This window comes from Mesoplodon bidens (assembly GCF_964165515.1).
Source record: "Mesoplodon bidens genome assembly, chromosome: 13".
Lineage (NCBI taxonomy): Eukaryota > Metazoa > Chordata > Mammalia > Artiodactyla > Ziphiidae > Mesoplodon > Mesoplodon bidens.
In genome coordinates this window covers 12,835,813-12,863,496 of record NC_138169.1, presented here as the reverse complement: position 1 = coordinate 12,863,496, position 27,684 = coordinate 12,835,813, and the positions used below count along the sequence as shown (strand labels likewise).

At 47.2% G+C, this 27,684-nt stretch overlaps 1 protein-coding gene across 1 annotated transcript in view; it reads left to right on the top strand.

Moving 5' to 3' along the window:
• The window catches only part of RNFT2 (ring finger protein, transmembrane 2), a gene marked incomplete at its 5' end in the record, with an annotated part of 63,559 nt that overhangs the window by 427 nt on the left and 35,448 nt on the right, over positions 1 to 27,684 (top strand). The window contains 6 exons of the mRNA XM_081252115.1: positions 1,608 to 1,795; positions 2,313 to 2,371; positions 7,468 to 7,946; positions 9,974 to 10,050; positions 13,451 to 13,551; positions 16,720 to 16,873. Of these exons, the coding sequence (XP_081108241.1) occupies positions 1,608 to 1,795; positions 2,313 to 2,371; positions 7,468 to 7,946; positions 9,974 to 10,050; positions 13,451 to 13,551; positions 16,720 to 16,873 (1,058 nt within the window). The remainder of the gene's footprint in view (positions 1 to 1,607; positions 1,796 to 2,312; positions 2,372 to 7,467; positions 7,947 to 9,973; positions 10,051 to 13,450; positions 13,552 to 16,719; positions 16,874 to 27,684) is intronic.

The following is a 27,684-nucleotide window of genomic DNA, read 5'->3' as shown; positions in this document are numbered from 1 at the left end:
TTTCCCCCCGGTATGGTCAGCGTAATCTCCTGCCCTTGCAGTCCTGGGGCGTTTTGCGGTAAACTTTGGTTGCAGGAATGAAAAACGCTTGCAGCACTGTATACGGAGCGCACCTGCCTGCTTCCAGTGCAAGTGATGCAGGAGATGCTCTCTTGCGTGCATTTCGGTGCAGTCATATAACGGCTCGGGGGTGCAACTTAAAACCTCTCATACATTGAAAACTCTGGTGAAATCCTCCTTTGGGATGGAGCGCGATGTATGGAGCAGAGGGTAAAAAGGCATTTCATTCAATCATTCAGATGCATCCCACGTGCAAACGTTTTATTACAGAATTCGATATTGGAATAATTATGTACGGCCTGCTGCCAACACAGGACCTGAAGCCCCTTCGAAAGCAAGCATCTGAAAGTGGAATCTTAGGTATTTTATTGAGGGGGCTGTGTCAAATTTATGGATGGAAACTTGAGATTCTGTATTTTATTTTCCCCAAGGATTTGCAGGCGCTGGGGAATCATTGCGGGGGGAGGGGACATTAAGGCGAGATTGCAAGTTCTTGAAACATATTTAGGGGATGAGCTTTCTTTCATATAAGAAGATGGTGCTACTGACCCATTTTTGGGCTGATTTTCCAAATGAGAAAGAAGGCTTAGCTGGTGGGTTGTCTCGCTAATCAGTGGCCCTGGTTTGGTAACACCAATGCTGTCCCCTGAAGAAGGCTGGTCAGGATCAGGAAGTCACTCAACAACACGTTATGGCACCCTGAACTAAGAGCGCCATCTTTGGTCCTGGTACAAAAAAATATATTCAAGGAAGCGAAACCAACTCATGAAAAGTCTCTGGCCTTTATTTCCTCTCTAGAGTGAGAGGTCAGGGAGGGAACAAGGGATGTAGAAAAAGGTAAGTGAGACCCATTGATGTTTTGCTTATTGAATAAATACTTGTTGAGTGCTACTTTATGCCAGGCAGAGTTCTAGATGTGGAAGCAGAAGGGCAAACCAGGCAGACCGATCGTGTCTTTTGTGGCATTCGCATTCTAATGGAGGACAGGCCATAAATAAATATGCAAACATGTAAATAAATGATAAGTGCTATGAAGAAGGTAAAACAGGGCAATGTATGTTGGGTCAGGAGGGTGAGAGGAGAAGGCCTCTGGAAGGAGGTGACATTTGTCCTGAGGGAGCTAGCCAGAAGGAAAAGCATTCTAGGGAGAGGGAACAGCAAGTAAAGAGGCCCGGAGGCAGGGACAAGCTGGCACGTTTGAAAAATGAAAAGGCCAGTGTGGTTGGAGGAGAGTGGAGACAAATGAGATTGGGAACAGGTGAGGCCTGCTGGCCAGGAACAGAACTTGAATTTTATTCTGATTGCAGTGGGTAGCCTGCGGAGGGCCTTAAACATATTTTCTGTATTCCCCAATCACGACTCAGAATTTGACAATAGGACAAGATATTAATACATTCAGATCATAACGGTCCTCAGGAGTCCCAACAAGGTATCAGTGGAAGGCCAACAAGGGACAAGGAGGCAACAGAACCACCTGCTTATAACTGCCCATGAAGCCCTAAGACTTATTCTCAGGTTCAAGGCATCCCGTGGACTATTCACTTAAGTGTTCTATTCCATCCAAGGTTTGGAGCCTCTGGTAAGCTCCTGTGACCCGTGCATCCCTTTGCAGAGGAAGAAGAGGGAGAGGCCTGCTTTCTCTGGAATCCAGTGGTCACATCCCCACCTGAATGCCCACCTCAGGTGTCGTCAACATGGAGTTCTGAAGTCCCTGTGGTTCCTCACAGTGAACCAGGTGACGTGTCTCCATGAGAATTCAGATCTTCATTACCACTGTGTTAAATGTGAGGGCTGGAAGGAAGCTTTGGGTTCGGACACTTCACCCCTCTCCCATTTAACCTATGGGGAGTCTGAGGCCACAGAGAGGTTACCGATTTGTCCAGGGTCACACAGCAAATTAGGGGTGGCATCAGTCCAGGATCCATGTTTCCTAACTGTCAGTCTGCTGCTCACTTGACCTCCTCCAGCACCTCTTTGCTTTACAGTTCACTTCTTTCTCCTCTGACATGAGAACTTCCTCCACCTCCGGTCTCATCCTTCTCATCCATGAAATGGGCTGATGACACTTTCTTCATGGGATGGGATGTTGATTTGAGGGTTGAATGGCATAACAGACTGAAACACAGTTTGCAAAATGTCAGAGAGCTCTAGGGAAGTAAAATACAAGTAGTACTTGTTTATGGTTACCATGGTGATCTGACAGGCACTGAGAATATTGGGAGACTCTGGCTCATGCATGTGTTGACTTTTAGGTCTTAAGGAAAATGCAGAGACGCCACAGCAGCAACACGGATAATGTTCCACCTGAAAGGTAGGCATCCCCTCATTCCATCTGAGGCTCTGAGCTTCAGGTGGTGAAGGGCAACCCTAAACTGGATGGAGTAATACCTGCCCCTCAGGGCTACTTGTTAGAAGAGCAGAGGAGATCTGATTGGAAACTGCTTTGCACGGCAATGGCCTCATATTCTCAACACGTGACAGCTTGCTGTTGCTCTTATGGTGATTCTCAAAGCCTGTGCAAACAGTGATCCACTTGACTCATTGTATCAATGATTGTACCCAGGGGATTTTAATTTATAGAGGTGTCTGAGTGGCAACATGGAGAGGCGGATGACATTGAAAGAAGATTTTTATTACTTGCATCTTCCAAGAGAAGGGGGCATGTCGCCCTATGCAGGGCCACATGGGGAAGCACCGGGGTCAGCCAGGGGGCAGAAAGGAGCAAAGGGAAAGCATAGGTCATAGCTTTTATTGTATTTTCCACACAGAATAAGGCAGGGGAGGGGAAACAGCTTAGGATTGACTAGTTTGAATAATGTTGGTGGGCTGTAGGCTGTAGGAGTGGTCTCTAGTTGTCTGTACCTGGCCCTGAGTGATTTCGGGCAAAGGAAATATTGGCTGAGAATGTGAATTAGATAAAGGAGGTGGTTGGGGATGTGAGCTCTGGATCACAGGGGAGTTGTAAACAACTTTGGCCGTTAGTTTGACCCTATAATGTGTAGATGCCAAATAGACAAGTACAGAATCTAAGAAAACGCAGTTAAAACACTAATAAGCTAGAACTTCCATCTACTTAAGTCAAAGAGAGTACAGACCATGGGGACCTGTTCTCAGGTTGTGACAGTCTCCCAGCCACAACCCCCTCACCATGCTGCACCGTACATCCAAGGAACAGGCAGCCAAGCTTTTCCTCCTGTGCAGCCCATTTCAAGTCCCCTGCAACTCTTGAGATTGGCCGCACAATCACAGAGTACCCACCAGTCCAGTATTGAGTTTTCCATCAAGCCTGCCTGTTCTGCAGGGAAGGACACTGGCCTTAAGTCATACAACCCTTGGCCAAAATCCCAGCTCAGCCACTTCCCCCTTTGCTGCTTTTGGCAAGCACCTTCGCCTCTAGGCCTCAGTTTCCCCATCCATAAATGGCAGATAACAAAACTCAGGTTTGCTTATGAATGAGTGAATGAGTGAAGATGCACCAACACGGAACCCGGCATCTAATAAGCATGGCTGTTGGAGCTTTTCCAGCCTCTGAAGACAGAATTACTCTTTGCTCTCAAATGAACGGTGAGGTCTTTGAGGACAGAGGCCATGCTGGAGAAATAATGGCCACTGTGTATTGTGTGCTTATTTGTGTCACCCTCACATTAGCCTGTGGAAGTGAGGACTGTTTTTATCACCATTTTATCGATGAGGAAACTGGGGCTCAGAGAGGGTAAGTAACCTGAAGTCACAAAGCCAGGAAGTGGCAGGACTGAGATTCAGGCCCTGGTCCATTTGACCCCTGCAAAGTCTGTGCTTTGGGATACCACATTTCATCTGCCTCCTATCTGGGTGGATTCACTCTTCTCCCGGGCTACCTCATGTTCTAGCCTTTAAGTAGTTAAGTTGGAAGCTCAGCCTCTGCCCCTCAATGAATATTCTTTCCCGTTTAGGCCCAGAGAAGGGAGGCCAGCTATAAAAAGGTCCTTGGTGGGTTGAGTCTTCCCTGGTTGTTGTACTGGAGGCCCCCTGAGCCCAGTGGACTCAAAGTGCTGGCAAGCTCAAGGCAGACAGGAGGCTTTCCAGGTCCCTGTGGGACGGTGGGGGAGAGAGGGCGGCCACTGTGGGCACCTGCCAGGACTCCTGCTTTCTGAGCTCAGCTTCTTGAAGTGCAGAAAAAGCTCAAGTCCCCTTGATGATCGTAGCCATGGTGTTAGCTGTTGTTGTCATTATTAATACTATCTTTATTATTATCCCAAACCCAAGAGAATAGGACCACACATTTCCTGGGCTTTTGGAGCCAGGAGGGATGGGCCATGGGAGGTAGGGGGGTGGGTAACCATCTTCAAGTTCCCTCCCTTGCTGGGGTGTAAACCTGGTGGTTTATGATAACTTACCCCCAGCTCAAGTTTGTAAGGCCAGCGAAGCCAACCCCAAGATTTCTCCAGACCGGCATCTCCCCTGCTGGGTTTCAGAGGTATTCTACAAGATTGAATAGGTTTTCCATGGAAGAAAATAATCCCATGGTCAAATAAGTTTGGGAAACACTAGGTTTAACAAAGTTAATTGTTTCAGTTGCAGGCCTTCTCAGAGCCTTTAGTATGCTTATTCATTCATTCTTTCAAATAATATTGAGCATGTTCTGTTGCGAGGTGCATTGTGCTGGGTAGTGGTAATCCAATGAGGAGCAAACAGTCATGGTCTTTGACCTTACGGAGCAGGGCCCAGTCTCAAGTTCCGTTCTCTGTGCTGACTGCATGTTAGAATCACCCGGAAGGCTCTGAAGAAATAGGGGTGCTGAGGCCCAACCCACAAGATTTTGATTCAGTTGGTCAACAGTGGGTCCAGGGCACCTGTATTTTTCAAAAGCTCCCTCGAGTTATTATAATGTACACCCAGGGTTGAGAGTCACAGGTAAGGAGTAAAACAATAAATATGATCAGTCCTGTGCAGTGAGGACAAAGGGCAAGGGGACTGTCACTGTCCAGGAGGCAGGCAAGGCTCCACCAAGCAAGAGAGATTTTTAGCCAAAATCTGAGGGATGAGCATAAGTTACCTAGGTGGGACAGGGTGGGACTGGGGGACAGCCCATGAAGGGGATGGCCTGGGCAAAGGCCCTGCCGTAGGAAGCCCCTGGGCAGTGAGAAAAGGCCACATGGTGAGATTGGAGTTCAGGGCAAGATAATCCAAGATATCTGGCAAGTTCATCTCTCTGAGCCTCAGTTTCTTTATCTGTAAAATGAAAATGATATTAGTCCCTATCTATAGGGTTTATCTGAGACTGCAGGAAGGAGTTTAGAATGGGAAGCCCTTTTAGTGGGTTAGTGAAATAATCAAATACATGGGGTTTTTTTTTGTTTGTTTTTAATGCACCCTTGTCTCTGAGTGAAGAATAGATTACATAAGATCAAGTGTGAAAGCAGTGTCAAACCTCCCCTGCAGCCTCCCTCTGGGGCCATTTTGTGCCTGGATGGTCACCAGCATACTTTTTTTTTATTATGATTAATGTATTTATTTATGGCTGCGTTGCGTCTTTGTTGCTGCGTGCAGGGTTTCTTTAGGTGTGGAGAGCAGGGGCTACTGTTCGTTGCGGTGCGGGGGCTACTCTGTTGCGGTGCGTGGGCTTCTCGTTGAGATGGCTTCTCTTGTTGCGGAGCACGGGCTCTAGGCACACAGGCTTCAGTAGTTGTGGCACGCAGGCTTCAGTAGTTGTGGCTCACGGGCTCTAGAGCGCAGGCTCAGTAGTTGTGGCACGTGGGCTTTGTTGCTCTGCGGCATGTGGGATCTTCCTGGACCAGGGCTTGAACCCGTGTCCCCTTCATTGGCAGGCGGATTCTAAACCACTGCACCACCAGAGAAGCCCGATAACTAGCATACTTTTATTAAGCACCTGGGTTGTGTGCCCTGGGTTGTGGGGTCCACAGGATGCGTGGAACTCAGCACTCACTTTCAGTAAACTCAGGATGTATTTAGAGTACCATAGGGGTCTGTGGAGTTTCCTTGGGAACCCTACTCTGGGGTGAGATAAGGAAGGGAGGGTGGCTCTTTGCCCCTCCCACTGACACAGCACATTGAGCTAATCAGCTCCACCTGTTGTGTAGACTGATTCCATTTGAAAAGGACAAGCCCAAGAGAAGACACATGACATCCAGACTCTGGGGCATGGTGTTCATGGGAAAGTGCACCCAGCTTGGGGCTCACCATTCTCGGAAGGGTAACTCTAGGCTCTCTGCTCCTCCAGCAATGGCTCTGAAAGAGCATCAGCATCCTTTACCTGATTCCAGTACAACAGGCCTGTGCTTGGAACTAGAAATGGCAGTTAGCCCTGGAGGTTTTCCATAGGGATTAGAGATAATAGTTCCCATTTACTAAGTGCCAGGTACACTGAAAGGGGTATTCTAAATTTGATCCCCAGGAATTCTATGCATGAATGGTGTTCATACCCATTTTCCAGGTGAGAAAACTGAGTGTAGGATTGTTAAGACCCCTGGGAAGGGTGGAGCTAGGGTTCAAATGTGGGCTTCTCCAATTAAATCTTCTTCCCATTACTTTCTGCTGCCCTCCAAATACCAGTTGTGACCAAGGTGGATCCTCTTGGGAACTGGGAATCATTGAACTTGGAGATTACAGAACCAGGGGTACCTGAGTTTCTGAGGTTATTCTAGAATCAGAGGACTCTGCGCTCCCTTTTCAGTAAAGTATAGTGGTTGAGAAAGCAGGCTCCAGAGGTAGCCTTGCTGGGTTTGACTCTTCCCTGTTCCATACCTTACCAGCTGTGTGATCCTGGACAAGTTACTTTGTTCTGTGCCTCAGTTTCTTGATCTGTAAGATGGTATTATTAGTACCTAGTTCACAGGGTTGATAGGAAGATTTAATGAGTTAATTAACGGAAAGCACTTAGAAAAGTATCTGGCACATAGTAAAATTTCAGTAAAGATTATGACCCTATTGTTATTATTACCTATATTAGTTTGCTAGGGCTGCAGGGTGACAAGGTATCACAGTCTAGGTGGCTTAAACTACAGAAATTTATTTTCTACAATTCGGGAGGCTGGAGGTCCAAGATCAAGGCATCGGCAGGGTTGGTTTCCTCTGAGGCCTCTCTTCTTGGCTCACAGATGGGCACCTTCTCTCTGTGTCTTCACATCGTCTTCCCTCCCGCGTGTCTGTGTCCAAATTTCCTCCTCTTATAAGGACACCAGTCATACTGGATTAAGGCTGGCCCTAATGATCTCATTTTCACTTAGCTCTGCAAAGCCCTGTCTTCAAAAACTGTCACAGGCTGAGGTACTGGGGGTTAGGGTCTCAACATATGATTTTCCTGGGGCAGGGGCCCCAATTCGGCCCATAACGTCATTGGTAGGGTCATTTGCCCCCCATCCTCCACTGCCTGACGTGGTGGGGGCTTTCTCCTCCCTTCTGGCCCAGAAATCGCAGTCAAGCGCTCAGCTCTGAGGCGAGTGTGGACGAAGGCGGAGTCTTTGAGAGTCTGAAGGCAGAAGCAGCCTCCCCGCCAGCGCTCTTCTCCGGCTTATCGGGCCTCCCGACAGGCAGCCTCCCCGCCACCCCTTTCCCGTCCAGCCTGGTGTTGGGGGCCGCGGCGGGCGGCGGGGACGTGTTCCTCCAGATGCCCACATCCAGGGAGGAAGGTGGGGGCCGCGGAGAGGGGGGCGCCTACCACCACCGCCAGCCCCACCACCACTTCCACCACGGCGGCCACCGCGGGGGCTCCCTGCTGCAGCACGTGGGCGGGGACCACCGCGCGCACTCCGACGAGGCGGGCGACGAGCAGCCGGGGACGCCTGCCCCAGCCCTGTCCGAGCTGAAGGCCGTGATCTGCTGGCTCCAGAAAGGGCTGCCTTTCATCCTCATCCTCCTGGCCAAAGTGTGCTTCCAGCATAAGCTTGGTGAGTGTGGAGGGGTGCAGGGCTCAAAGACTGCCACCCCACCCGTTGGGTAGGGGGACGGGGTCTCCATCCCAAGTGCCAGGGGAAGGCAGTAGAGGTCCTTATGGTGCAAAGTCCTTAAGAGTCCAGGATTCTGAGTCAGACCTGGGTTCAAATCCTGGCCGACTAGCTGTGTGACTTGGGGCAAGCCACTCGTACTTTGAGTCTCAGATTCGTCATCTCTCCAGCGGGGTTGTGGTAGAAACTTCCACAGCTGGTTGGGTGATGTGAAGGAATAGAGTGTACTACCCCGGAGTTCAGACTGCTTGGGTCTGAACCTGAGCTCTGCCCGCTTCCTAGCTGTGTGACGCTGGGTGCATTATTTAACCTCTCTGTGCCTCAGTCCAATCATCCATAAAATGGGGGTTAAAATAGCATGTGTACTATTACAAATACTATTACATATGTATTATAGCTATACATAGACTCTAATAGTATGTTACAGATACTATCATAGTATATGAACAGCATCTGCCTTCGTGAGATTGAGTGAGGTTAAATGAGTGAGCATACGTAAAGCACTTAGGACAGTGCCTGGCAGAGAGTAAGTGCTATGCAAGTGTAGATTATTATTTTTATTATATTCATTACTAATACATGTAAGATACTTAACATAGAACCCTGCACGCAGCAAGTGCTCAGTAAATACTACCTATTATTATTATTATTATTAGGAAGCAAGATAATGATTCATAAAGTGCTTAGCCTAGTGCCTGACACACACTTAACATTCAATAAATGTGGTTTCTGGTCCACTGTTGTTATTACCTGTTACATACTGTTATTAGATCATGATGTTGCTGTGCCCTGGAGAGTTTAGGCTATTGTTTTTATCTTATGGTAGAAGTTACAGTACTAGTTACTATCTCATGGCTTATCACATCCCACAAGAGATATCTAGAGGAGTTTAGGCCATCGTTTGTGTCTCATTTGCCCCTTTCTGGTGGGTTCCAGCTGACTCAGATCACTCCTTCCTTTTTGGGGTGCTACCATGTCAGTCCCTCCCTTTTTATTCCTAGAAATGGAACCTGGCGTGTTCTCCCTTACCCTGAATTCCAGCAAACTCACCACTAATTTTCATTCTCAAGTTTGGTCATTTTAGTTCTCAGTTGGCAGGTTTTTTTGTTTGATCAAAGAGAAGAGTACAAGAAGAGATTGCGGGGTTACTGGTTTTGATTTTATATGTTTTTAATGAAGAAACACATCTTTTACAAAGAAGACCTGGAAGAATGCCTGGAATACACGTACTATTTAAAAAGTAAAAGTGAACTCCAAGCGTGGGAACTCTGCATGTCATGTGAAAGCAGAATCCTTTCCACAGGGAACAAAAAGTAGGATTCGAAAATCCCTATTTAGGGAGAATTCCAAGATGGTAGCTTGCTAAATTGTGGAATAAAATTCAGTTCTTTTTCCCTACTCTGCAAGGGTCATGTTTTCCTGTCAGCTAGGAATTCTTTCCCCTTTAACATGAAACTTCAATTTCTTATGGTGTTGTGGTCTTTTTCTACATATGCTTTTATTACAAATAACATGCCTCAGATTCTTTTTGAAAGTAGAAATAATAATAGGCACCACTTAATAACTTCTAGAGATTGTACACTGTAAGCAGTATCCCTCCTTGAGTTAAGTACTGTTATTATTCTGTTTTACAGAGGAGGAAACTGGGGCTCAGAGAGGTGCAGTGATTAGTCCAAGCCGAGATTTGAACACAGGTCTTACCAGACTGCACAGCCCATGCTTCTAACTGGTTCTATAAAATACGCCCACAGTGGCCTCAATCCCATCCCTAAGTCAGAGGCCTCTTCTCAGAGTGGCTTGGGGTTCCCAGTGATATACATGGCAGCCCAAATGCCCCAGAAATGGGATTTTTGTCTCTCCTCTGTGGTTAGCGTGTCAACCCCGAGGGGACCAGGGATGTGTCCCTAGTAAGCCCGGGCCAGGCCTGACAAGTCTAAGTGGATGGTCTCGGCCCCTGCTCTGTCCTGCAGGCATTGCCGTGTGCATCGGGATGGCCAGCACCTTCGCCTATGCCAACTCCACGCTCCGGGAACAGGTCTCTCTAAAGGTGAGTCACCTGGTAAATTACTCTCCTGGGGCTGCTGTAACAAATGACCACAAACTCAGTGGCTTAAAACAACACAAAGGGATTACTCACAGTTCTGTAGAGCAGAAGCCTGAAGTGGGTCCCTCTAGCCTAAGATCAAAGTGTCAACAGGACGATGTTCCTTCTGAAGGATTCAGAGGACAGTCTCTTTCCTTGCCTTTCCCAGGTTCTAGAAGTCACCCACATTCGTTGGCTCATGGCCCCTTCCTCCTTCTTCGAGCCAGCAACGTTGCATCTCTGTGACCATCCCTCCATAGACACATCTCCCTCTGACTCTCCTCTTCTGTCTCCCTCTTCCACTTTTACGGACCCTTGTGGTTACATTGGACCCCCCTGGATAATCCAGGAGACTGTCCCCCACACAGGGTCAGCTGATTAGCAAACTTAATTCCACCTGCAACCTTTATTGCCATGTAACCTGACATATTCACAGGTTGCAGGGATTAGGACAGGAACACCTTTGGGAGGCCATTCTTCTGCCTCCCACCCTGGGCAGATCCCCGGATGTGCCATCCTTCTCCCTTCCAACAGCAGCCTCTCCCCATGTGCCCCTGGCCCATTCCCCTTATCCTCCCGTCATTCAATCAGTTAGCTCACTTCCAACCCACGCTCATGGTTAAGTCCGCCCCACGGGCACTGCTGGGTGGCCCTACGGCTTCACCACCGTCATCCCAAATGCCCTCTGGTATCTGCCAAGCACGAACCGTGTCCAGCACAGCGCTGGACCCATTACACAGCTCCTCTTGCAGTTTCATCCCAGCAACCTAGGAGGGAGGCAAAATCATTCTGAACTCATTTTCCCAATGAGGAGATAGTGGCCCAGAATTTCTTGGCTAAGACATAAGTTTCTTGCCTAAGACCACACAGCCAGCGTGAAGGGTGGCATCGGGATATGAACCCAGGCATTGAGCCCAGAGCCTGTACTCCCCCCGCAGATTCAAATTCCAGCTCCTCCACCCTCCTGCAAGCCCTTGGATGGGTTACCTCACTGATCTCAGCCTCAGGTGCCACCTCTGGAAAAGGAACTGCCACACCAACTTCATACACCCATCGAGAGGATTAAATGAGATGGTGCATGGAAGATGTTTAATGCAGTGCCTGGCTCATAGGAACAACTTAATTGAGTTATTTTTAACAAGCCTATGTTTTCTGCTGCACATGTGATCCTATAATAGCCACCATCCTCTCTGACCTTGCTTTGGGGTCATCTGCTTTCTCAGAAGCACCTAGGCGTCCATGAGGCACAGATGCCAGCTCAGTCTTTATTTGATACATGAGCACATTGAGGTCTGGAGTTGGGCATGGAGTCAGAGGTTCTTCTTGACCCTTAGTCTCATCTTCTTCACGCAGACCCCTTTCTTCTGCTATTAGAACAGCAGGTTGCTCAGTGTCATAGTGGAGGCTATTGGGGCTGGCTCTTTCTCAGATGCAGTAACATCCGCGTGGTGCCTTGACTTGAATTTTAGGGGCAAGGGGATGCCTGTGTCCATGGACAGGCTTCTAGGGGTCTTTGAACCCTATGAAGACACAGGTGATGATTTGCCTGTCTGTGTATATTTCAGTGGAAGAGAGTCTGCCTGACTCTTAGGAAGTTTAGGAATCTCAACTTACTACTGGAGATAGTACCCCATTTTTCCTTCAGAGTCTGGCTTCTCGGGGCATTGCTAATTCCCTTTCTCTTCCACTTTTGGTTTGGATTTACAGGGGATTAAACCGGAATCTATTATTTATTGGCATAGAAAGGGCTGCCGAGTGGATTAATCACATTGATAAGAGCGGTTGGTTGGTTGGAGGTGGTTTCTCAGGCCGTTAACCTTGACCCCTCCTGGAATAATGGGTGGATGGAGATGCATTTATTTTGTCTACACTATGGAAATGTGTGTTGTAACAGTGTGTCGAGCACTGAGCTGTGTCTGGAGACAGTGGAGCATTTACCGAAACCACAGGGAAGGTTACACTGGGAAAGTTATGACCTCATCTTATTCCAGCAATGCAGCCGCCCTGGTCCAGGAAAAGACAAGCTTTTCAGCTTGTCAGCAGCACGGGGGTCTGATTATGTATCCCAGGGTACACAGGCAGGAATGCCCTGCTCTATGCCTCCTCTAGAAATTTCCTTAGATTGCTGTCAGGCTGAGAGTCTACTGAGAAACAGCCAACTGAGAAGGTTTCCCAGCTTGTCTTCCTGGGGACTAATCAGAAGCAAGGCTGGAGAAAGAGAAACGGGGCTAGATTGCAAAGGGCTTTGACATCCATGTGTACGAGTTTGAATTTAATCCTATAAATGTGGCCCTATGTTGAATGGTCAGTCCAGGGCAGTAGCCCAAAGGTCCATGCTGGAAAAAGTTAGAACAGAAGTTTCCAACCTGTCAATCCAAATCTACTGCTGGGTTGTAAAGTCAGAGCAACAAGTCCTACCACTTAGTGAGCCTGAAATGTGAGCCTGTACCAACCAGACTGAATGTTTACATTTATCAAGTTTACTTAATCCTTAACAAAACCTCATTTAAAAAAAATATTTATTTATCTTTGGCTGCGTTGGGTCTTTGTTGCTGCGCGTGGGCTTTCTCTAGTTGTGGCGAGTGGGGGCTACTCTTCGTTGCGGTGCGTGGGCTTCTCATTGCGGTGGCTTCTCTTGTTGTGGAGCATGGGCTCTGGCACATGGGCTTCAGTAGTTGTGGCACACAGGCTTAGCTAGCTGCTCCACAGCATGTGGGGTCTTCCCGGACCAGGGCTCAAACCCATGTCCCCTGCATTGGCAGGCGGATTCTTAACCACTGCACCACCAGGGAAGTCCCCAAACCTCATTTTTTAATGAGGGCACCGGAGCTTAAAACATGTGCCCTTGAGCCAGAGCTACTTAATTTCTCCGTGCCTCAGTTCCTAACAGTAAATGTAAACTAACATTTCTTACATGCCAGGCACTGTTCTAAGCAGTTCATGTACATTAATTCTCAGACTCTAGAAGAGAGATACAATGTATACCCATTTTACAGACGAGTAAAGAGAAATGTAGACAGTTTAAGTAATTGCCCAGGGTTGGACAACCTCCAGATAATAGACCAAGGATTTGAACCCAGGCCACCCAACTCCAGAATCTGTTTTGCTAACCATGGTGCCCTCCTGACTCTCTGGATAGTTCTCCAAGCAGGTTCACACATTTCTGTTACCTTCCCTGTAACCATCCCTTAGGTTCCAGTGGGATGGAAAGATGCCAACACCCTTCGTTTCACCATTAGCCCCGCTTCCTCCAAACCTTTGAGAAAGGGAAAAGTTGCCCTTTGTCGGGGAACATTGTGGAATATCCTGCCAGGTGCACCTTTGGCGTTTCGGCATCTCCACAGATCTCTTGCTTTGTCTCTAGGAGAAGAGGTCGGTGCTGGTCATTTTGTGGATCTTAGCCTTTCTGGCGGGGAACACCCTGTATGTGCTCTACACGTTCAGTTCCCAGCAGCTGTATAACAGGTGAGCAGGGGAGTCTGACCCCCAGTGAGAAAGTGGGGGGCTTTGTTGGACTCAGGACCCACAGCCCCTTCATTTGAGAACAACGCAGTAGCTCTGTAACTTTCAAATCCCACCCTGTTGTCATATACACGTGCCTAGAGCATAATTCTTTATAGAAATATAATGCAAGCCACATGTGTAATTTTGCATTTTCTGGTAGCCACATAGTGCATGGTGGGGGAGAACTGACCAGTAATGGTCTCTAGCACAGGGTTGAAACTCAAGCCAAGCTTTCAGATCATGTCCATCTATTTTAAAAATGGACTTTGAGGAGTAACCCGTTTCACCATTTTCTGGGGCCACCCGAAGTTGCATGAAAGCAATTTGGGAAGTTAGTTCCAAGGCATCAACATGCATCCCACACACTGCATTACTTGCCTGGCCCAGAAGATCAGGGTCCTGGGTGGAGGGTAAAGGAGATGGAGTTTCCCAGAACCTTGGAGGAATTTCCAGCTCATGCCATTCTCTGGGCGTGATCACATTCACAGGCTCAGACCTCTGTGCCCTCATCAAACCAGTGCTGAGTCAAACTGGCAGCACACAAAGACAAAGAGAGTGACCTAGGAGAAAAGCAACAGAGCTGAGCCTCCTTCCTTATTGATGTCAGTGGTCTAGAGTGTGTTTGTAAATGATACCAATAGCCATTATCTTATTTTGCCCTCCCACTCAGCAGGGTATTGCTGTCCCTATTTTACAGGTGAGGAAACTTTGGCTTAATGAAACCCTTTCTAATAAGCCTTAGTCCCAGTAGGTAACAGAGAGTTTGAATCATCCCAGGATTTGAAGTCTGATGACCAGTGTGTCAGAGGTTCTTAGTCTTGCCACGTACCAGCTTTGTGCCCTTTGGCAAATAGTGGAACCTCTTCGAACCTCGCCTAGTTTCTGCATTTGTGAAACCGAGAGCAAGTTAATTTCTGCCTTACCCACCTGAAGGTCATTACCCACCCACAGGCTAATTATTAGAGGCCAAATGTTAATAATATGTGAAAAGTACTGGGCAAACTGTGAAACATTTGATGTGTCATAATCATATCATAATATTATTCTTTTATGATAAATTACTTTATCTATTGGGGGTGATGGCTAATGGGGCAGAAAACTGACAATAAAATGTATCCATCCACTAAAATTTATAGTGTACGTTAGAAATAAGTGGACTTAGTGATCAATCTGTGGAAGAACACTTGGGCATCTTTCTGGCTCCAAAAGCCAAAACAGAAAAAACTCTAAGACAATGAACTAAAACCTAGCTGGGTGAATTTAACAGATTGGTGTCTCTGAGATAAAATGGAAAGTGGAGGGCAGATCTTCATTTCTTTTGCGATCAGAGATGCATAATAGAGAAGCAGGGCATGGAAGTCAACCAGCCAGCCTGGGTCATGCCCAGGGAGGGACAAGAGCAGAGACAAAAAGGGGAGCTCAGGGCTGCCAGCCTCTCCCCATATCGTAACTTGGATGCCACTCAGACTTGGCGACAAGGCGTCCCACAGAGACAGGGCTCAGATGTGGAAGGACACCAAAGGTATCATGAGAGATTGCAAAAATAGATTATTTTCATTGATTTAACCCTACTCTCGCTCTTCAAACATTTTTTATTCTAAATAGAAATTGACTTTTAAAAATAAAAGTACAAAAAGAGACCAGTTCATTCCTAGGATGCTTTCCTCAGGGGGCCTCAGTTTGCTCCGTTTTCCACCAGCCCAGTAGAGTATGTGGGAAGCGTTTAGAAAGCATTCTCTCTGGGCTGTGTGCACTGTCCCCTGCTTTTTTGGTGGACAGGCAGGACTCAGAGTGGCCTTTGCTTGGAGCCTCTAATCTGGTGGGAAGAAAAGCCAGGGGACCAGCACGGTTTGGGTGCTGGTTCCAATCCTAGCTCCACATTCTAGCTGAGATGCCATGGGCAGTGACTCCACGTCGAAGCACTCCAGATTCCCCAGCTCAAGATGCGATAATCGTAGTGCCTACCACACAGAGCCTTTGGGAAGATGAAATGACCTGAGACATGTAAAGCATGTAGACTAGGGCCAGCGTGATGTAGAGAGCCAAGATATTATTAATACGAATAGCATCATCATCCACAGAGGTGAGGGAGAGCAGTGCTACTCAGCATGTGGTCTGTGGATCAGTGCCAGTTCGAGAATGACTTGTTGTCTGTCCCCAGTGAGGGAAGTACAGAAATTGAGTGTGAGGTTGACTTACCTGGTCACGGATGGGTAAAATGGGTTTACACACTCCGAGTAGTACTGCTGTGGAATAAGGATTGAGAGCAGTAACTGTAGCCGGGACACCTGGGTTCGAATCCACCACCGTTCCATCATATTTGTAGGACCCTGTGCATGTTCATTTACCTTTCTGTGCCTCTTTTTTCTCATCTGCAAAATGGGTAGATAACAGTGCCTGCCTCGTAGAGATGTTGTTATCATTGTCACTGCTGCATGACAGTCTGTAGTATACCTGTTATCTCATTGAATCCCACCAGTAACACTGAGGGAGGGAACGATTCCCATTTTATTGATGAGAACACTGAGGCTTACAGAGAGAACATTATCTGCCTAGGGTCCAGAAATGAAGAGGCCTGGATTCAAATTCAAGTCTATCTGATACTGATGCCCATATGCTTATCATGCAGTGTGACCTTGGGCAACTTAACTTCACGTCTCCAAGCTTCAGTGCCTCATTTAGAAAGTGGGGATGAGCAGTGCTCACTCTGCAGGACAATGAGATACAGTGACTAAATTGCTTAGCACAGCGTCTACACATCAAATCCCTCCTCCCTCCTTCTCTCTCTCTCCCTCCTTCATGTTATTGGTCAGCCTTCCTTCCTTCCTTTTGTTTCCTCTTGTGAAGCCTGTTGTGGCCCATAAAACTGGAGGGGCCCTTAACTAGTGATGCTCTAGGCCAATCTCATCATTTAACTCTCAGGGGAACTGAGGCTCAGAGAGGTTAAGATACCCATCTGAGGTCACACAGCAAGTTAATAGCAGATTCAGGAAGAGGACACAGATATCTGACTCCCAGCTTAGTGCTCTGTCTACAGGTAATATTTACAAGGCTCCTAGAATGAGTAGAAGGGCCCCTAAAGGCCAGTGGCCTTAAGTGAGCATCGTGACTCTCTGACTCCTCCCCCAGCCTCATATTCCTGAAGCCCAACCTGGAGACGCTGGACTTCTTTGACCTGCTGTGGATCGTGGGCATCGCAGACTTTGTGCTCAAGTACATCACCATCGCCCTCAAGTGCCTTGTCGTGGCCCTGCCCAAGATCATCCTGGCCGTCAAGTCCAAGGTAGGCCCATCACACCAATCATGCAGGGGTTTCAGGATGCTTTCTGGAGAAGGAAAGGTTGGACTTGGGCAGAGCAAATGTCAGTGCATCAAATGAACAGAGCCTGAGCTAGTAGATCCTGTCTCCCACCTCTCGTCATCCCTTGAAGCTGAGCATCATTCTTTATTGTCACCACCTTCTTGTCACGCCTCTGCTCTCCAAGTGCATTTACTAAGTTTTGTTGTTCAAAGCTGGCCTTGATGCAATTTTCATCTAAATTTCACCCAAGAAAGGAAAAAAAGCACATTGACATGCCCTGGGTCCTGCTTCTCCCAGGGAAGGATGGCTCTCAAAGGTTTTTGACTCTTTGTGGCTTCTCAGGCCCATTATATAGAGGGTACCGAGGCTCAGAAGAAAAGGACTCTGTGATCCATGAGTGATGCCTGCCATGGACACAGGAAGCAGACTGGTGGCAATGATTCTTTGGAGTGTTCCTTAGGGAGAGGCCTGCAGGAGGTGTTGGGTTGAAGAGGTCTTGGGGGATAATCATTGTAATTCAGAGGACTGAGCAGTGTGAGGAAAAGACATCACGGTTAGGTCAGAAAGCTCAGAATTTGTCCCAGGCATTGGTTGGCAGAAGAGCAGGTTGGAATTGACCATCTGTCTTGAGTGACAACTGATCAAATCACTGGCCAGGTGTATAGGAAAAACACACTCCTGTGTTTCTTCTGTACCCACACACACTCAATACCTCTGACACCAGATGTGTGGGTTTTCCACACATCATGTAATTCTCTGACACTGGCTGGGTATCCTTCAGTTTAACACAGTTCTGACACTATCCACCTCGAGATAGTGTCAGATCCCACAGGATAAGGGCTCAGTCCTGCAAGACTGTCCCTGTCACTTCAGATGCCAGTCACCAGCCCCAAGCTGGCACCTGTACTTCTGACCAACCAGCTACAAATCAGGGTTCCCATGACCCCCTCCTTGGGTTCAGTGCCCCTTGGGTTCTAGATGCCCCGAAGCTTTTCCTTCATAGCAGTTGTGGCACTTTGTTGAAGGCAGGAGACGTGAATCCAGGCATGTGAGGAAGCTGGCTCTGCACTGACTGCCTGGAATAATAATGGCTCGCAATTATTGAGTACCGACTGTGTGCCTGAGACTGTACTAAGAGCACTTCATGTATGAATTACCTTCGTAGCCTCTTGCTATTCCTCTCAGGGAGGTACAGTTCCTGTCATTGATGAGGAGATGGAAGGTTGAGCAGGCAGACAGCTATTAAGTGGTAGAGTTCGGACTCCAGCCCAGGGCTTCAGCTTCGGGGCCCAAGCTGTACCTCAAAGTGGGTATGGGAGAAAGATAAGGAAAACAGACAGAGAATGGTTACTCATTGCCTAGTGCATTCTGGTTCTTGCTAGATTCTTTCCCATGTCTTGACTCATATAAGGCTCTCAATACCCCTCTGAGGGAGAGAGAGATTATTATCACCTCTTTCTAGATAAAAAGCTGAGTACAGTCATCCCTCAGTATCTGCGAGGGATTGCTTCCAAGATCTTCCTCGGATACCAAAATCCGTGGACGCTCAAGTCCCTTACATTTGGTCCTCCATATCTGCGGTTCCGCATCCTCGGATTTTCTATGTGAGATTGGTTGAATCCACAGACGAGGAACCTGCGGATACAGAGGGCCCACTGTATTCATTTCCTGTGGCTGCTATTCATTTCCTGTGGCTGCTATAATAAATAACCACATGTCTGGGGCTGAAAACAATAGAAATGTGTTCTCTCACAGTCCTGGAGCTCAGAAGTCCAAAATCAGTGTCACTGAAACGAAATCTAGGTGTCAGAGGTGTGGGGGGGGGCGGTGCTGGATGTTAGGAGAGGATCCTTCCTTGCGTCTTCCAGCTTCTGGTAGCCGGCAGCGTTCCTTAGCTCATGGCAGCATCACTCCAGTCCCTGCCTCTGTGGTCACCTGGCCTCTGCTGTGTATGATGTCTCCTTCTATCTGTCTCATACAGATACATGTGACTGCATTTGGGCCCCACCCAGACAATCCAGGCTACTCTCCCCGTGCCAAGAGCCTTAACTTAATTGTGTCTTCAAATACCCTTTTTCCAGATGAGGTCACACACACAGCTTCCAGGGTTTGGGACCTGGTATCTTTGGGTGGCCATTTTTTCACGTACCCTGTACTGTGGCTGAAAGAGGGGTGAGATGTTTTGTCCAAAAAACACCCAGCTGGTCAGTCATAGAATCAGAATTCACATCTTCCAACTCCCAAGGCCATGGCCACGTCAGGGGATCATCTGCCCAGCACTGAATGGATGTCGGAATTCCTGGGCCATTCCTGACCCTGCCACTTTCCGGCCACGGGGCCTTGGGTGAGTCACTACATGTGCCTGAACATGTTTCTTCCCTTAGAAAATTGAGATGTTTACAAAACCCCGTTTGAAATGCTACAAACATAAGAAGACTTTTTGTATGTGGGTGAAATGAGGGGTGGGTTGTCATTGCCTGGAGAGGAAGCAGGTGAGGCTTTGCAGCCCACCTGCCTATCCAGCATCCTTACTCTTCCTCTCACTCTCTCCTGCCCCTCTTCCCTCTGTTCCCTGTGCTTCAGCCAGACCCTTCTTCTTTCATTTCCTTCCATACACCAACTAGTCCCAGTCTGACATGTGGTAGGTGTTCTAACCCCATTTTCCAGATGAGAAAACTGAGGCACTGAGACCGAGTAACTAACCCTTACAGCTTCCAGAGTCAGCTGTGTGCTGCCCTTCTACCTCAAAGACCCTTTTCCTTTCTTGTGTCTTAACCGCCTCCTGCTCCTCCTGCAGATCACAGCCTCTTAGAAACCTCCCCTGCCCCTTGAGGTGAGGTAGGGTGCCCCTGCTGGGGACTGTTGCAGCACCCTGTACTTCCCCTGTGCCAGCACTCACCACCCTGACTGTAATTGCCTGTTTAGTTGTCTGCCTGCTCTGCTCGACTGTAACCTCTGTGACAGCAGGAAACGAATGCATCTGGTTTCTTTGTTGATGGATCACCAGCATCTGATATGCACTCGGCAGCATTCATTGTATGCATGTATATATGTTTGGGTGGGTAGATGGATGGGTGAATGGATGTATAGGTAGATGGATGAATTGGATGGCTAGATGGGAAAGTTGGTGGATATGTGGACAGATGGATAGTCCAGTGATGGTGTGGATAGATGGATGGGTAGATGGATGGATGGATATTTAGATAGATGATGGATGGGTACTTGGATGGATGGATGGATGGATGGATGAATGGATGGATAGGTATTTAGATGGGTAGATGGATATTCAGATGGATATTTAGAGGGATGGACAGACAGGTTGGTGGATGGATGGGTGAGTGGATGAGTTGATAGTCTAGACAGCTACACTAACTCTCATCACCTCCTCTTGTAACCTCAGTGAGAGCTTAGACTCCATTGTCAGCTCAGCTCAAACCTCTCATGTCTGGTAGGTGTCCAGACACCTCTGTCAGGAAGACACCAAAGTCTACAAGGCAAAGTAGTACTCACTTCCCTGTGCTAGAAAGGAACGTGCAGCAAACCTTCAAAGAAATGCAGCAACCAGACCAATAGTAATAAAAGCAAGTAAACATTGCTGAACAATTACCAGGAGTCAGGCAGTGTGTTAAGCACTGCCATTTGTTCAAGAAATAGTTGCTAAATGCCAGCGGTGTGCCAGGCACTGTTCTAGGCAAAGGGATACATCAGTATCAAAGTACAAAGTAGACAAAAATCTACATACTCATGGAGTTTATAGTCTACTGAAGACATCATCTTGTTTAATCTTAGCAATCCTGGCAGGTAGATACTGTCGATATCTCTCTGCACAGAGCAGAAACGGAGTTAAATAACCTGCCGGAGATTGCAAACATCAGAGTAAGAACGCTGATGGCAATAGGAACAGCTGATGTGGAATCAGCCCTTCATGTGGGCCAGGCCCTGCTCTAACCCTTTTCCCTCTGACATCTGTCTCACAAGGCAAGTGCCATTGTTTTGTGGGTTTTTTAAAAATTGAGGTAAAATTCACATAACATAAAATTAACCAGCAATCATTTTATTTTATTTTATTTTTATAAATTAGAGCGAACTGACATTTATTTATTTGTTTGTTTATTTTGGCTTTGGTGGGTCTTCAAGAACTGACATTTATTTATTTATTTGTCTGTTTATTTATTTAGGCTGTGCTGGGTCTTCACTGTGGCCTGTGGGCTTCTCTAGTTGTGGCGCATGGGCTTAGTTGCGGTACGTGGGATCTTAGTTCCCTGACCAGGGGTCGAACCCGGGCCTCCGGCATTGGGAGCGCGGAGTCTTCCACCAGACCAGCAGGGAGGTCCCAGCAATCATTTGAAAGTATACAGTTCAGTGCCCTTCAGTACACTTACGGTGTTGTGCAACCATCACCTCTCTCTAGTCCTAAGAGATTTTCATCGCCCCAAAAGGAAACTCCGTACCCATTCAGTCACTCCCCTTTCCCTCTGGCCACCACCAATCTGCTTTTTACCTCTATGGATTTACCTGTTCTGGGCATTTCATATAAATGGACTCATACATTATGTGACCTTTTGTGTCTGGCTTATTTCACTTAGCATCATATTTTCAAGATGTATCCACATTGTAGCAGAAATCAGCACTTCACTCCAGTTTAATGGCCGAATAATATTCCATTGTGTGGATAGACCACCCTTTGTTTATCCATTCATCCATTGATGGACATTTGGATTGCTTCCACTTTTTAGCTATTGGGAATAGCAGTGCTTTGAACATTGTGTAGAAGTATGTGTTTGAACACAGTTTTTCTGGGTAAATACTTAGGAGTGGAATGGCTGGGTCATATGGTAATTCTATGTTTAACCTTTTGAGGAACCACCAAACGGTTTCCCACAGCAGCTACACCATTTTACACTCCCAGCAGTTGCTGGTTTTATCCCTGTTTTCCAGAGGAAAACACAAACGCAGTGAGAGGTTAAGAAGTAGCCCAAGGGCCTCCCTGGTGGTGCCGTGGTTGAGAATCTGCCTGCTAATGCAGGGGACACGGGGTCAAGCCCTGGTCTGGGAGGATCCCACATGCCGCGGAGCAACTAGGCCCGTGAGCCACGACTACTGAGCCTGCGCGTCTGGAGCCTGTGCTCCAAAACGAGAGGCCGCGATAGTGAGAGGCCCGCGCACCGTGATGAAGAGTGGCCCCCACTTGCCATAACTAGAGAAAGCCCTCTCACAGAAATGAAGACCCAACACAGCATAAATTAATAAATTAATAAACTCCTTACCCACCCCCCCCCCAAAAAAAAGTAGCCCAAGGTCACACAGTGTATATATAAGTGGCTGAGTGGGGATTTGAACTCAGGCAGTCTGATTCCAGAACCCCTGCTCTGGGAGGGAGTTACTAGACCACACTCCCTCCCATGGAAGTTCTCTGGATTTGCTCGGAAAATTCCTCAGAGTTGACTGGGGAGCGATGTCCCCGTACACCATCTCTATAAAATTCCCCCAAGTTCAGGCAATGGCTACCTCACTTCCTTCTCTTTCGACGGGCACCACTGGGGGCCAGGGGGCGGGGATGGGAGGTGGCACCCCTTCCCTGCACCTCCGAGGTGTGGGCGACAGTTATTAATGCCTCCCTGGCAACTGTCCAGCTCCCTTTTTCTGATTATTATTATTTTATTCGGCGAGATTAATGTGCCAGGTCAGAGCATAATCCAGCCTGTAAAAAGTGATGTGAATAGTCTCCTCAAGATAAATTGCAGGCTTGGAAAAGGTTCACAGCCTTTCCTTGCCTGTCTGAGCGCTCTCCCGAATCCTCATCAATCCTTGTCTGGGCAGAAGAAAAGGACGGGTCTTCATTTGCAGCTGGTGGGGGAGGGGGGAGAGGAGCACATCTGTCAGGGACCCCTAATGGCTCACAGCACAGATGCTCGTTCCTGCGCCTCCACGCTGTCCACTGAGAGGGTGGGTTGGTTTTTAATATTATAATTATTTGGAAGGGCTTCTGGTATTTGGGTTTGCTTGATGGCCCCACGGTCCCTGATGTGTGAGGCTGGGTGAACCACTGATTCCCACGTGCCTCCGGACACCAGAGGGTCTGTCCGGGATCTTCTCATACCTGGGCCTCCCAGGACAGCCATGCTCATTGGCCGGCCAAGAAGGGGGCGGGTTAACAATGACGGCCACCGGTCTGTAACCTCAGCCCCAAACCATCACACTGGCCGGGTATCTAGAGCAGCCACTTGTCATCATAAATCCAGATAACTTATACAGTTCATGCATCTTGGCGCTGCCTGATCAGGCTCCTGCCCACTTCTCCGACCTCATCACCCGGGACCTGGTCCTCTCCCTTGGCTCACCCTGGACCAGCCAGCAGCTTCCTTCTCAGGCCCTTCGCACTTATGCTCCCTCCGCGTGGGGAGGTTTTTCTCTCTGTTCCCACAGCTGTCCCCTTCCCATCATTCAAGTGTCACGTCCTCTGAGACTCTGTACCCTGTTCAGAGAGGTGGTCCCCAGGTTGCATTACCCCATCGCCATCTTATTTCCCTCTTCGCGTGTGCCAGTATCTGAAATGATTGGATTGTCTTGTGTTTATTTTCTGTCCCCACTATTCAAGTACCGACTCATGAGCACAAGGACCATTAGGTCTGTCTTGACACACGGCTATTACGGGCTGAATGAAGAGCCTCGTGTTAATTTCCTGTTGGGGCTTAAAACTAGGCCTGCTGCTACCCCACCACGTAGAGTTCTTCTCAGCCACACCCCCTTTCTCTCCTCAATCCAGTGGACATTATTTGGGACTTATTTGCTTACAAAGGCAATGCTAGGCCCTGAGAATATAAAAACGAGTAAGACGCCCTCCTCACCTTCGTGCACTCCCTGATTCTCTGCGAGTGAAACTTTTGTTTTAACCTAACCCGAACCTAGTTAAGAAAGCAAATTTTCTTGCCCTGGAAAATTTTCTTGACACTCCAACTCCTAGCCTTAATAGTAGTAATAATTTAAAACTTGACTTGTCCACATTGCTCCTTCCTTTTGTTAAAATGAAATCCTCTTGGCTTAAGATTCTAGAAATGCACTGTCCAGTATGACAGCCACAAGCCACAGGTGACTATTTACATTTAAATTAATTAAATTAAAAATTCAGTCTCCGTTGCACTGCTGGATAGCCACAGTGTTGAGCAAAGCAGATGTAGAACATTCCAGTGGACAGCATTGTTCTAGAACATTCTTAGGGCAGGGTTCATTCAACCTCTCACTAGCATAGGTAGCAGGCAGCTGCCATTCTGCCCATTTTTCAGATGGAGAAATATAAAAGCAGGTACTTCTCTAAAAACTCTCAGTAGCGGGTGTGTCATGAGTAAACACTGCACAGCAGGAAGAAACCTGGCCTTGAGTCAGCAAAACTGGGTTCAAATCCTGGTTCTTGGACTTACTACCTATGTGACCTTGGACAGGTGACCTCACTCTTTGGAGCCCTCGGCTTCCTCATCTCTTAAATGGTTGTTTTTATCCCATTAAGTTTATCAGAAGGTAGAAGGCCGGGTATCCAGTTGCTGGGTAGATACTAGGACTAGCTGTATCAGAAACAAGGAAACGTTTAGCTGACCTGTTTCTCCAAAAAACATAGCATGTGACCAACTTCCTGTCTTTTCCCATAAGAACGGGAAGGAGGAAGCCCTTCCCATGTCTGAAATCATCTTAACTGACCCCAAGTGCAGCCTGCCCAGCCAGCCCCTGGATGAGAGGTTTCCACAGGACGCAATTCCACGAGCTTTCAGCCCCGGTGGTTCGTCTCTTAAGTACAGGGGAAGGCAGACAAGAGCAAGAGAGGTGGTTTTTTTGGATGTGAGAGCCAAGAGGATTCATGAGGCTTTTTGTGCCATTAAAATCCCTCTCTTTTCTGGTCCCTGTACCCAGCACTTTTGCTCTCAAAGTGGTTTCCCATTGATTGAGTCATGTTCTTCCTGGGGGGTCAGTCATTCCTCTCTCTCTCCTCTCCCCTCCCGAGCAGATGCAGGTCTCCACCAGGGCAGGTCTGAGTTTGCTAGGTCTCAGCTGTGGTTCTCACAGTACATCATTCTGTGTATAAAAGTGCAGAACTTCTGGAAGAGCCAGTTGTACTTGCTGCAGCTTCCCACACATCAGGGCTAGAAAAGGGGTTAAAGCAGTGGTTCCCAACTAGGGGGACATTTGGCCATTTCTGGAGACAGTTTTGATTGTCATAATGGGATGGGGGGTGGTACTGGCATTTAGTGGGTAGAGACCAGTGATGCTGCTAAACATCCTACAGTGCACAGGACAGCCCCCTGAGACCAAGAATTACCCAGTCCCAAATGTCAGTAGGGCCAAGGTTGAGAAACCCTGGATTAAATGTTCGCTTTCTGGGCTGAACTGTGTCCCCCGCAAAAATTCATATGTTGAGGGCCTAACCCCATAGCGCATCAGAGTGTGGCTGTATTTGGAGAAAGAGTCTTTAAACAGGTAATTAAGTCAAAGTGAAGTCATTAGGGTGGGACCTAATCTAATATGACTGGTGTCCTTATAAAAAGAAAATTAGGACACAGTCACACCACACAGGGAAGACCACGTAAAGACACGGGGAGATAACAGTCATCTGTAAGCCAAGGAGTGAGGCGTGGAGCAGATATTTCCCTTACAGCTAGCTCCCAGAAGGGACTTACACCCTGTTCTCAGACTGCTAGTCTCCAGAACTGTAAGAAAATTAATTTATATTGTATAAGCCCCCCAGTCTGTGGTACTTTGTTATGACAGCCCTAGCAAATTAATATACCTACAAACCAGTTTACCTACAGTACTGGGCCCTTTTGAGAGTGTTTTTTCACCTATTCATATGTCTCCCAAGTATTCCCCATTCCTCTCATTATTGAGGATACTTCATTTTTTTAATGAGTTATACAGTCACAGGGTTCAGAAGTCAAAACACCAAAAACAATATATGGGGAAAAGTCTCCTTCCCTGTCCTGCCCCCAGACACCCATTTCCCCCCCTGGGAAATAATCATATCATCCTTGAATCTTTTCATAGCTACCATGCACATATACAAGCAGACCCATGTATATGTTCTTCCTGCTCATCTTCATATAATCAAACAGTAATATTCTATACACAGCTCCCACCTTGCTTTTTCTATATACAGCTCCCACCTTGCTTTTTCTTTTAACTTAACCATCTATGTTGGAGATTGTTGCAGACAAATACATATGTAAAACACAGCCTAACAGTAAAAAGCCAGACTGCCTGGGTTCAACTCCTGTTTGAGAAACCCTTTGCCATTTACCAGCTGTGTCACCCTGCAGGTTCCTTCACCTCTGCGGGCTTTCACTTCCTCGTCTATAAAATGAGATCACAGTAGTACGGACCCATGTTAGCTTTCAACTGCTGCCTATCAAATTACCACCAACTCAGTGGCTGAAAAACATACCCGTTTATTAGTTCACGGTTCTGTAGGTCAAAAGCCAGGTGGGCTTGCCCGTGTTGTCTGCGTAGGGTCACATAAGGTAAAAATCAAAGTGTCAGCTAGGCTGGGCTCCTATTGGAAGTTCTTGAGGAGAACTGACTTTCAGTCTTATTCAGGTTGTTGGCAGAATTCAGTTCTGTGTGGTTGTAGGACTGAGATCCCCGTTTCCTTGCTGGCTGTTGGCCAAGGGTCACTGCCACCTCCCAGAAACCACATTCTGGTCTGTTCACGTGGCATCCTCTATCTTCAAGCCAGGATGTGCTTCACATCTCCCTGACTTCCCCTTCTGCTTTTAAAGGGCTCATGTGATTCGATTAGACCCATAAGATATTCACCCTCTGGGACCCTGATTAACCTCACTGAGCCTCAGTATCCCCATCTTTAAAATGGGAATATTAGGACTTACAACATTGTTGTGAGGATTAAGATAACACAAGTCAAATGATGGCTGGTTAGTTATTCTTTTTTTTTTTTTTTTTAGTATAATTGATTTACAGTATTGTGCTAGTTTCAGGTGTACAGCAAAGTGATTTGGTTATACATATATATGTATATATCCATTTCTCATTCTTTTCCATTATAATTTATTACAAGATATTGAATATAGTTCCCTGTGCTATACAGTAAATCCTTGTTGTTTATTAGTTACTGTTCTGAAGAAAGTAGAGAGCATTTGCAGTTAGCCATTTATAGTTCAAGGCGAGCAAGAAAGTCATAATCTAACCAAAATCAGATGGAAGAAAATACCACTTACTAAACTATGATTCTGGGGCCTTGGGGAGATGTTGATAGGCATTTTGTTAAAAGGTGTTCCATGGTCAGAGGACTTTGGGAAATGCTTTAAACTTTATCCTCCACTTGCACACAGTAAAGGCTCTGAGAAGTCCTGCAGCCAAGAAAATTGTTTCACTTTGTTTTCCCTGACATTTTCTCAACTTATTAACCATGGAACCTTGTGTTAAGGAGCACAATATGCTGCTGAACCTAGTTCAGAGATAGAATACAACTTATGGACCCAGTGCTTGTTTTTATAAATAAAGATTTATTGGAGCATAGTCATGCTCATTCATGTATTGTCTGTGGCTGCTTTCATGCTACAATGGCAGGGTTGAGTAGTGGTGACAATCTCTGTGGCCCACAAAGCCTAATATATTTACTATCTGGCCCTTTAAGAAAAATTTTGCTAACCCTGGTCAGGAGTTTGAATTCATTTGCATTCCTAATTCCTTCTAGTTTGGCCTTTGCAGGAAAGTTTTGTCTGAGTGGGTGACTCAGTATTCTGCAGCACACAGATACTTTGGGAAATAGAAGACCCCAAGGAGTGAAATGT